Source organism: Cebus imitator, unplaced genomic scaffold (assembly GCF_001604975.1).
Source record: "Cebus imitator isolate Cc_AM_T3 unplaced genomic scaffold, Cebus_imitator-1.0 Scaffold82, whole genome shotgun sequence".
In the NCBI taxonomy this organism is placed as follows: Eukaryota; Metazoa; Chordata; class Mammalia; order Primates; family Cebidae; genus Cebus; species Cebus imitator.
Genome location: NW_016107397.1, coordinates 1,666,194 through 1,677,537, shown reverse-complemented (window position 1 = coordinate 1,677,537; position 11,344 = coordinate 1,666,194). Strand labels below are relative to the sequence as shown.

General features: G+C 53.5%; 1 protein-coding gene across 4 annotated transcripts in view; it reads left to right on the top strand.

Annotated features, from left to right (window-relative positions):
• The window catches only part of SSC4D (scavenger receptor cysteine rich family member with 4 domains), a 19,931-nt gene extending 10,704 nt beyond the window's left edge, over positions 1–9,227 (top strand). For 2 of the 4 annotated variants that reach the window (XM_017533487.2, XM_037740267.1), the window contains 7 exons: positions 222–299; positions 1,565–1,879; positions 3,758–3,835; positions 5,035–5,109; positions 5,225–5,536; positions 6,820–6,897; positions 8,193–9,227. In XM_017533487.2, the coding sequence (XP_017388976.1) occupies positions 222–299; positions 1,565–1,879; positions 3,758–3,835; positions 5,035–5,109; positions 5,225–5,536; positions 6,820–6,897; positions 8,193–8,509 (1,253 nt within the window). In that variant the 3' untranslated portion in view covers positions 8,510–9,227. The remainder of the gene's footprint in view (positions 1–221; positions 300–1,564; positions 1,880–3,757; positions 3,836–5,034; positions 5,110–5,224; positions 5,537–6,819; positions 6,898–8,192) is intronic. The other 2 variants (XM_017533488.2, XM_037740268.1) reach the window with 2 other exon arrangements.
• The last annotated feature ends 2,117 nt before the right edge of the window (positions 9,228–11,344 follow it).

Below are 11,344 nucleotides of genomic sequence, written 5' to 3'. Positions count from 1 at the left end.
AAAAAAAAAAAAAAAAAAAAACTACTGTTCTTTAAAGAGTCCAGGACTCTGTTGTGGCCCCTCCTCCTCTCATACCCCAGGGTTCCTGGCTGTGACTCTTTGTGTGGCCAGAAGTTCTGGGGGCAACCAGCTTATGGGTCCATCCTCCTGCCCCTCGAACACCCTGTGGTATGAGGATGGAGAACAGAAAGACCCCTGTATCCACCCCACTTCCTTTCCAGAATTCTTGCCAACACAGCCCCCAACAAGGAAGATGTTAACGAGTAGAGCACCCCCTAGGACACTTCCTAATGGAAAAAGTACGTAAGCATAATGTGGGCACCACCTGGGATTTGGGAGAGAAGTCTCTCACACCCTACCCTAGGCAGTGGGAAGACAGGGATTACAAATTAAAGATTGAAAGGTAGAGAAAATGGCCAGGCGTGGTGGCTCACACCTGTAATCCCAGCATTTAGGGAAGCTGAGGCTGGCGGATCATTTGAGGTCAGGAGTTCGAGACCAGCCTGGCCAATATGGAGAGATCCCGTCTCTACTAAAAATACAAAAATTAGCTGGGCGTTGTGGTGGGCCACTGTAATCCCAGCTACTCGGGAGGCTGAGGCAGGAGAATCCCTTGAACCAATGAGGCGGAAGTTGCAGTGAGATCATGCCACTGTACATTCCAGCGTGGGAGACAGAGCAAGACTCCATCTCAAAAAAGAAAAAAAAAAAAGAAAGAGAAAATGACCAGGCATGCTGGCTCATGCCTGCAATCCTAGCACTTTGGGAGGCAGAGGTAGGTGGATCACTTGAGGCCCCGGGAGGTTAAGGCTGCGGTGAATTGTGATTGGGAGTTCAAGACCAGCCTGGCCAACATGGTGAAACCCGGTCTCTACAAGAAATACAAAAAGTAGCCAGGCATGGTGGCACATGCCTGTAGTTCCAGCTACTTGGGAGGCTGAGGCAGGGGAATCACTTGACCCCAGAAGGTGGAGGTCACAGTGAGATCATGCCACTGTATTCCAGCTTGGGGGACACAGTGAAATCCTGTTTTTAAAGAGAGAGAGAGGGAGGGAGAGAGGAAGAAAGAGAGAGATAGAGAGAGAGAGAAAGAGTGGGGGGAGAGGTGAAACTGGAGCTTTATCTTACAGGAAGGTCAGATGAGCCCAAGAAGGATGATCATGACTAGAATAAGAAAAAGAAAAGTGCTCTAAAAGAGGGACAGTGAAAGAGACAAGGAAGTCCAGAGGTGGAAGAGGGGTCACATTACTCAGGAGATCAGGGAGGGCTTCCTAGAGGAAGAGATGTGGGAGCTGTACTTTGAGGATTTCATTTGCAGTAGAGGAGGAAGCACGTTCCAGGCTGCCAGGAGAGACGGAGCAGGATAGGGGAGTTGGTTTTAGGCAGGGATGATACTGTGATTCCACAAACTACCCCCAATCTGGACCGAGGAAGTGGTGCCCTGGGAAGGGGGGTGAGCAGATGTCCCCGGGTTGTAGGTCCTAGGACACCTAGCTGCCCTGGTGGAGTGGACAGGAGGCAGAGGCCAGTGGGAGATACACCCTGCCCCCGCTCCTGTCCCCAGGTGAGGGCAGTGTGCGCCTGGTGGGGGGCGCGAACCCGTGTCAGGGCAGAGTGGAGATCCTGCATGGTGGCCTGTGGGGCACCGTGTGTGACGACGACTGGGGGCTGCCGGATGCCGCTGTGGTCTGTCGCCAGCTGGGCTGTGGGGCGGCCATGGCCGCCACCACCAACGCCTTCTTCGGCTATGGCACGGGGCACATCCTGCTGGACAACGTGCACTGCGAAGGCAGCGAGCCCCACCTGGCAGCCTGCCACAGCCTGGGCTGGGGCGTGCACAACTGCGGCCACCACGAGGACGCAGGCGCGCTCTGCACAGGTTCGGGCTCTAGGGACGGCGGGCGGGGGCTTGTGGGGAGTGTGGGCGGGGCTTGCGGGGAGTGTGGGCGGGGCCGGGCGCGGCAGGGGCGGAGCCCTGCGCTGATGGCAGGAGGAGGAGGCTTGGGTGGGGAGGTGAATGGGGAGGGTGTTTTGGCTGTCTTGACGCTTCCCAGAGCTCTCCAGGAAGCCTCCAAAATTACTTCTATCTCAGTACTGTTCTAGAAGTGCCTCAGAATATCCCAAAACTCCTTGTGGTACAGTCCACAGCTATGTAACAATACTGCACTAATCCAGCCTGGCCAACTTGAGAAACGTAGCCAGGCGTGGTGGCGCCTGCCTATAATTCCAGCGACTCGAGAGGCTGAGGGAGGAGAATCGCTTGAACCCAGGAGGCAGAGGTTGCAGTGAGCCGAGCTCATGCCATTGCACTCCAGCCTGGGCGACAGAAAGAGACTCTGTCTCAAAAAACAAACTAACAAACAAAACAAAACCCTGCACTATTGCTTCACCAATACTCCAGAATTCTATAGCGATATCCCAAGAATGCCTCCAGAACGTTCCAGCAAGTACTGTTCCTGGAGCACTTTAGAGTAACAATCTAGAAAAACACTCAGAGTAACACTCTAGAATTGCCCAAGAGATATTCCAGAATTGTCGAATGGCCACAACTTTACCTAGCACAACCCTCTGTCATTCTGATGCTTAAATAATAGTATTTCCCCCCCCCCCGGGCCCTTTCCAACTATTTCACAGATGGACTCCGCTCTGTAAGATATAAAGTGCTTGCCCACAACTCATAACTCATAGCAAACTAAGGGCTATCATTCCCAGGGTATAGGTAGGAAAACTGAGGCCCAGAGAGTCAGAGCCTTACCCATGGTCGCACAGTTGATGCAAGGCAGGTGAACTCCCAAAGTAAGGCTTAGTCCAGGAGGGTTTTTGGTTTCCCCCAGCAAAGAATTTAAGGGCCAGCTGGTGTTAGCAACTTTCATCCACACAGCAGTCTACAGCAGCAGCAGAGGGTCCTGCTCCTTGCTGAGCTGAGCTACCTGATAGGCAGTGTGCCCAGAGTAGCAGCTCAGAGGCAGGTCTGCTGTCATAATTTTATTTACTTTCAAGTATATGCAAATTAGGGGGTGGATTATGCAGATATTTTAAGAAATAGAATGGTAATTTTTGGGTTGTCTGCGTTGCCATGGAAAGGTAACTCCAGGTGTTGCCACGGCAATGGTAAATTGACATGGCACACGGGTGGGCGTGTCTCATGGAGAGGCACTTCCACTCCATCCTGTTTTAGTTAGTCCTAAATTTGGTCCGGTGTCTGAACCCCACCTCCTGGGTTGAGTCCCCTCTCCTACCCCATTCCTTACTCAGAGATCAGTTGTTTTTTTGTTTTTGTTTTTTACTATAAGAGGGGATATAGAAGGGCAGAAGTCTGTCACAGTGAGCCCTGGCAGAGTCCCTGCTAACCCTGGGCATGTCCCTTTCCCTGCTAGCCCTGTTTTCTCTGTAAGAGGGGGATAATGAGAACTCAGGACTGTGCGTGGTCCTCCCTGATGGGCAAGGCCTTCTGTACTCCATGTCTGTGGGACACAGTGGGCTTCTGAGAACATGGGACATTGGAGAGAAATGAAAGCATGTCTCTTAGAGTCTTGTACAAACTGTGAAGTGTATACCTCACAGCAGAAATGAATTACAACCACAATCAAGGTGGGGACAGGCCTCCTCGGACCCCAGCTGTGGCTGGGTCACCAGCCCTGGAGGTAACATCTATTCTCTCCTCCAGGGAGGCTCTCCTAGCCTCCCCTGACAGCCTGTGGCTGACCAGGGACCAAAATCTCAGCCTCTGACCCTGTCCCCTTCTCTCCTGCCCTAGTCCTGGGTCCCCCAACGCTCACAGCACTGCCATCCTCCGCCACAAGAGAGGACTGGGCTTGGCACACAGATCCGTCCGGTAAACAGCTCAGCCCTCCGGGCGGGAACGTTAGGGGCACAGTGGGTGCGGCTGGGAACTGGGAAGAATGTTCTGGATCCACAGGCGGGGGCCCTGGCTAACAGGCCAGGGCTTTGGCCAGATGGTGCAGAGGTGGGTGAGAGAATTATGAGCAGACGGAGCAAGGATGATGAAACCCAGAGCTCTGAAAACTTCAGCGGGGTGGGAGGAGGCAGTAAGAGATTTCTTCAAAGCACAGAAGTAAAATATGGGATGTGGGTGGCAGCTCACTCTTGTAATCCCAGCACTTTCAGAAACAGGTGGGAGGATCGATTGAGGTCAGTTGAAGACCATCCTGGGCAATGTAGCTAGACCCTGCCTTTACAAATAAATTTTTAAAAAATTGCCTGGTGCGGTGGCTCACGCTTGTAATCCCAGCACTTTGGGAGGCCAAGGTAGGTGAATCACTTGAGGTTAGGAGTTTGAAACCACCCTGGCCAACATGGTGAAATCCCATCTCTACTGAAAATACAAAAATTATAAATAAATAAATATACAAAAATTAGCTAGGCGCCTGTAATCCCAGCTACTTGGAAGGCTGAGGTAGGAGAATTGCTTGAGCCTGGCAGGCAGAGGTTGCAGAGAGCCAAGATTGCGCCACTGCACTCCAGTCTGGGCGACAGAGGAGACTCCGTATCTCAAAAAATATATAAATAAAAAACTGGGCGTGGTAGCTTGCGCCTATAGTCTTAGCACTTTGGAATACCGAGGCGAGAGGATCGCTTGAGGCCAGTTCTAGGCTGCAGTGAGCGGTGATGACATCACTGCACTCCAGTCTGGGCGACAGAGCAAGACCCTTTCTCAAAGTTATTATTTTTTTTCAATGGGATGATGCTGAGATTGGGGACTGAGAAACCTTATGAGGGGGCTGACTGAGATGAAGGCTGAATCAAGGTTAACAGTGCAATGGGAATTAGGATAGGAACTATCCCAGGGCTCGATGTTAGGATAATACCTAGAATTAGGCTTCAGTTCATTCCAACCAAGTTTCCCGGAGATCCTAACTGGCACCAGACAACGTGGTGACTCTGGGGTTGCAGCTGAGTGGGGGGTAAAGGTGCGGTAGGGTTGGGGGGTCTTGGTAGGTGTCCCCGTGCCCTGCTGCAGGACAGAATGCCTCCTCGTCCCCTTCGAACGCTCTAGATGCCCTGTCTCCGCAGCTACAGGAGTTGCCCCCCAGCCTTCCCGGGAGACTGCACTGCTTACCACCGCTGCCTGGGCCGCAGGGAAGAAAAGTAAGTGGCCGTGGCCGGGGTCCGCGGGGGGCGGGGGAGGGTAGGGCCGGGGCTCTGCCCGGGAGCCCGCATCCCCAGCCCAGCCCCTCTGGCCGCGGGCATGTGCGCCCCGCAGGCGGGCGACTGCGGCTGGTGGGCGGCCCGGGCCCGTGCCGTGGCCGCGTGGAGGTGCTGTACGCCGGGGGCTGGGGCACCGTGTGCGACGATGACTGGGACTTTGCGGACGCGCGCGTGGCCTGCCGCGAGGCTGGCTGCGGGCCCGCGCTGGGAGCCACGGGCCTGGGCCACTTCGGCTACGGCCGCGGCCCAGTGCTGCTGGACAACGTGGGCTGCGCTGGCACCGAGGCCCGCCTGAGCGACTGCTTCCACCTGGGCTGGGGCCAACACAACTGCGGCCACCACGAGGACGCGGGCGCGCTCTGCGCAGGTGAGGCCGCCTACTGGGCCGAGCTCTGCAGCGTGGGAGGGGCGGGGCCGGGCGCGGCCTGGGCGGGGCCACGCGTGAGGCCGCTCTGCGGCACCGCGGGACCAGGGGAGCATGCGCACTCCGCAGAGGGGCGCCGCCCCGCCGTCCGCTCTCTCTGCGGCTGCGCAGCGGGGCGGGGCCAGAACGGAGGGCCCTCTGCAGTGGAAAATGGGGCGGGGCCTGGGGAGGGCTGCTTGGTGCAGCAGTGAGGGGCGGTGTCCGAGGTCAGGGCTAAAGCCGATCCCTGTTCCAGGAAGGCATCAAGTCCGTAAAGAGGGGGGCCGTTTGCTCCCTGATAAACCTAGACCAAGCAAAATTCTATTAAGCAGAGAGTGGATCACCTTTGCTAGAGGAAGCGTGTCACATTTGGGCGGAGTCAATGGAAAGGGGTGCTTGCAGTTTGGCAGAAGATTGTGAAATTCATTAATTGCTGCGGGAATTGATCTCTTTACCCTCATTTGGTGCCCCAGGCCTAGTAGGCCCTACTTCCCATGGTCTTGGCCACAAAAGGTTCTGCACAACCCTTTTTCCTTTTTTTCTTGATCTGTCACCCAGGCTGGAGTGCAGTAGCATGATCCTAGTTCACTGCAACCTTAAACTCCTGGGCTCAAGCAATGCTACCCTGCCTAACCTCTAGAGTAGCTGGGACTGCAAGGGGCATGCCACCGCGCCTGGCTAATTTTTGTATTTTTTGTAGAGATGGAGTCTTGCTGTGTTGCCCAGGCCACTCTCGAACTACTGGCCTCAAGCAATTCTCTCACCTTGACCTCTTTTTTTTTTTTTGAGACGGAGTCTCACTTTGTCACCCAGGCTGGAGTGCAGTGGCACCATCTTGGCTCACTGCAACCTCTGCCTCCTGTGTTCAAGTGATTCTCCTGCCTCAGCCTCCGGAGCAGCTGGGATTACAGGCATATGCCACCATGCCCTGCTAATTTTTCTATTTTTAGAAGAGATGGGGTTTTGCCATGATGGCCAGGCTGGTCTCGAACTCCTGACCTCAGGTGATCCGCCCGCCCAGCCTCACTTTGACCTCTTAAAGTGCTGCGATTACAAGTGTGAGCCACTGTGCCCACCCAGTGACACAACCCCCATTTCTGATCAAGGGGAGCAGTTCTTCAGGAACCTGTGAAGTCCTTTTTGTCCTTAGGACAGGCTTCCCTGGGGAGAATAGGAGGGGGCCTGGCCCTAAGGAACATGTTCCCCGTTGTGACAGCACCTCTTTTTTTCTGTCCTTCCTGAGCCAGGCCCAGAGGAGCTGGGACTGCAAGTCCAGCAGGATGGTTCTGAGACCACACGGGTACCCACTCCTCGGCCCAGGGATGGTAGGTGCCCACAGTCCCCTGAAAGTGGGTAGATGCATCAGGATCATTGAAAGGACCTGGATTGGGGGAGGTCACAGCTTGGGTTATAAAGCTCAGCAGATTCACACGAGGACCTGGAAACTGTTGTCCTTTTTGTGGGTCTCAGGCTTCCTTTGTAGGAATATGGTGTCCAGAAAGAAGGAGGTAAGCTTTAAATTACAGCAATCTGGAGAATTCTAGAGGTGGGATCAGAATGAGGGGATAAGGATCCTGTCTTGAACACAGCAATGAAAAAATTCAGAATGTAGTTCCGGGAGCCCAGGGGGTTGGGGGAGACCATGATGATGACCTTCAGGGGAAACAATAGGATGTAATCACAGTCTCATAACAGCTGGCCTGGGGCTGGGGCACTGGGATTATGAGCAGAGGACTAGGGAGAGAGCAGTCATGAGGCACCCAGCACACGTCATGGATCACTCGACAAACATTTGCACACTTTCTCCCAGTCCTGAGACTCTGGGTCTGGACTGATGCCCATTTTATTGACTTATTTATTTATTTTATTTTATTTTTTTGAGATGAAGTCTTGTTCTGTCACCCAGGCTGGAGTGCAATGGCGCGATCTCAGCTCACTGAAATCTCCGCCTCCCAGGTTCAAGCGATTCTTGTGCCTCAGCCTCCCCAGTAACTGGGATTGTAGGCATGCGCCATTACACCTGGCTAATTTTGTGTGTGTGTGTTTTTAGTAGAGACAGGGTTTCACCACGTTGGCCAGGCTGGTCTCGAACTCCTGACCTCAAGTGATCCACCAGCCTTGGCCTCCCAAAGTGGTGGGATTACAGGCATGAGCCACCATGCCCAGCCCCATCTTACTTATTTTGGAGAAAGAGTCTTGCTCTGTCATGCAAGCTGGAATTCAGTGGCACGATCATGGCTACTGCAGCCTTGACCTCCTGGGCTCAAGCGATCCTCCTGCTTCAGCCTCCCAAGTAGCTGGGATTACAAGGCACACACTACCAGGCCCAGCTAATTTTTTTTTGTTTTGGTTTGGTTTTAGAGACAGGGTCTTTCTATGTTGCCCAGGCTGCTGGGCACAAGCAATCCTCCTTCTGGCCTCAGCCTCCCAAAGTGCTGGGATTGCAGGCATGAGCCACCTCGCCCAGTGCCCATCTTATTTTAATTTCACGTGTCTGCCTTCATCTAGTGGCTCCTAGGGAGTGCTCAGAGTGTCTCAGACCTCTCTTTACTCCCACCTGACCTAGCTTGGGAGTAGCCTGCCATGAAGCAGCCACTACTCAGCCCTTGTCCCCCCACAGGGCACCTACGTCTGGTCAACGGAGCCCACCGTTGCGAGGGGCGTGTTGAGCTCTACCTAGGGCAACGGTGGGGCACTGTCTGTGATGATGCTTGGGACCTGCGGGCAGCCGGTGTCCTGTGCCGCCAGCTGGGCTGTGGCCAGGCCCTGGCAGCTCCTGGCGAGGCTCACTTTGGTCCAGGCCGAGGCCCCATTCTCCTGGACAATGTCAAGTGCCGTGGGGAAGAGAGTGCCCTGCTGCTCTGCTCTCACATCCGCTGGGATGCCCACAACTGTGACCACAGCGAAGATGCCAGTGTCCTGTGCCAGGCTTCATGACCCAGCCCGCTCTGCAGACCACCTCTTCTTCCAGGAGCCGTGACCTGCCCTTCCTCCTCCAGGAAGCCCTCCTCTTGACGACTACAGTTCACTTTGCCCCTCCTTCCCTTGCCTGGGAGAGGGCCTACCTAGACAGTGCAGTCCCGCATGGGGGAGCCTGGCTGTACCCCCATCCACTGACTGCGTGACATCAGCCTGTCATCCACTATTGTCAGCCCAGTTCAGTGAAAGCTCCTGTGGTTCTGCTCAGCCAAAACCAAAATGAGGGGAAGAGAAATGACTCCTAACTCTTTGGTGGGGCTGTTTTTATAGCACCAGACCTGCCTCCCTCGACCTATATCCAGGAGGCTCAGGGGCTCTTTAAATGGGGTACCACCTCTTCCTGCAACCCATCTTGGGATCCCCAAGAAGAGGGAAGGCATGAGGGGCCTACAGCTCTTACCTTAGGCTCTCAAGGGCTGCAGAGGAAGCTGGGTCCCTGCCCTGCCCTGCTCCACGAGGGTCTGGACTCACTCAGATGGTGCTCGGCTGGACAAGGGGACCAGGGAAGGGGCCAAAGCAGGGACAGTGGCCCCTCCCTGCAGCTGGAACCAGCATCTCTGATCTATATGTCCCCACCACAGAGCCTCCACTTTGCAGGAGCAAAGAACCCTGGGGGCCTGTAGCCACCCGTTCATAGGTGCCAAGTCAATAAAGCATTGTCACCCGTCTCTTATAACCGATGTCACTGTTTGAGCACAAATGCATACTCTGTGGCAGCAGGAGAGACTCTGGGCAGGGCTCTCGGGAGGAAACAGGGTTCAGGATGCGGATGGTTCAAGAGCATCGTCCAAGGGCTCTCAGCAGATACGTCACATCCTGGAAATGCTGAGTCACAGTGTCAGGACTCCACCGCCCCTAGGGAGCCCCTCAACACATCAACTCTCTACTTTCACATATGCAGAAATCAACATCCAGCAAAAGGAAGGGGCTCGATCAAGGCCACAAAGCAAGGTGTTGGAGTCACTAGAAGAGAAGAATAAATTATTATTATTTTATTTTTTGAGACAGAGTCTCACTCTATTGCCCTGACTGGAGTACAGTGGCGCAATCTCGGCCCACTACAACCTCTGCCTCCCAGGTGTAGGTGATTCTCCTGCCTCAGCCTCACGAGTAGCTGGGACTACAGGCACACGCCACCACAGCCGGCTAATTTTTTTGTATTCTTAGTAGAGATGGGGCTTCACCACGTTAGCCAGAATGGTCTCGATTTCCAGACCTCATGATCCGCCCACCTCAGCCTCCCAAAGTACTGGGATTTACATGTGTGAGCCACTGTGACTGGCTTATAATTATTATTTTTTAAGATGGGGTCTCACTATGTTGCCTAGGCCAGTCTCAAATTCCTGGCCTCAAGCAATCCTTCCGCCTCAGCCTCCCAAAGTGCTGGGATCCCAGGCGTGAGCCACCTTGCCTAGCCTCTCATATCCCTTTGTTGACTCTGTCTTCCTCCCCCATCTTTTAAGTCCTCTTGTGATTATATTAGACCCACCTGGGTAATCCCAGATAATCCCCCACCCCAAGATACTTAATTTAATACATCTGCAAAATCCCTTTAGCCCCGTAAAGGAACATATTCACAAGCTCCAGGGATTAGGGTATGGGAATATTTAGGGGCCAGTATTCTGGCTCCAAAAGGCTCCAAACCTGGGTCATGGCTCTCAGCCAGGGAGTGAGGTGGACATTTTGGCTCCAAACTCTATCAGCTCCTGGCAGTCATGGCTTTGTCTCCATTTGTCAGGGAGTTCTCTGAGCTGTGTCATCAGAGGATGAGGCTGGAGAAATGAAGGATATGAAAATGCTAAGAATTGGAGGAGCTGGGGCAAAAGGACTGGAATGTTCTAGCCACCTTACAGTCTCCAGCACACTCAGAAATTCTTTTTTTAAGTTAAATTAAATTTAAATTTTTTTATTTTTTTAAAGACAGGGTTTCACCATGTTGGTCAGGCTGGTCTTGAACTCTCGACCTCAGGTGATCTGCCCACCTTGGCCTCCAAAGTGCTTGGATTACAGGCATGAGCCACCACGCCCGGCCCTTTTTTTTTTTGAGACAGAATTTCATTCTTGCTGCCCAAGCTGGAGTGCAATGGCACGATCTCGGTTCATTGCAACCTCCGCCTCCCGAGTTCAAGTGATTCTCCTGCCTCAGCCTCCTGAGTAGCTGGGATTACAGGCAGCCACCACGCCCAGCTAATTTTTTTTGTATTTTTAGTAGAGATGGGGTTTCACTGTGTTGGCCAGGATGGTCTCTAACTCCTGACCTCAGGCGATCCACCATGCCTCAGCCTCCCAAAGTGCTGGAATTACAGGCGCCCACTACCTCACCTGGCTAATTTTTGTGTTTTTAGTAGAGATGGGGTTTCACCATGTTGACCACTGCAGTCCAGCATGGCCAGCAGAGCAAGACTCTGTCTCAAAAAATAATAATAATAAACAAAGTACTGGGATGACGGGTATGAGCCATTGTGCCCGGCCACACTCAGAGATTCTGCTCTGCTCATAGCCATTCCAGCCACCACGCACTTCAGTGCTCTCCGTTGTCCTGAGAAACTTCACAGCATCCTGCACTTGGAATCCCTTCCCTGTCTAAGCAAAGTACAATTATGTCTCAGTGTCCTCAGGGGGATTGATTCTAGGACCCTCCGAGGGTGCCAATATCCAGAATGTTCAGGTCCCTGATATAAAATGATGTAGAATATGCATAACCTATGCACATCCTTCCATATACCTTTTTTTTTTTTTGAGACAGAGTCTCACTCTGTTGCCCAGGCTGGAGTGCAGTGGTGTGATCTTGGC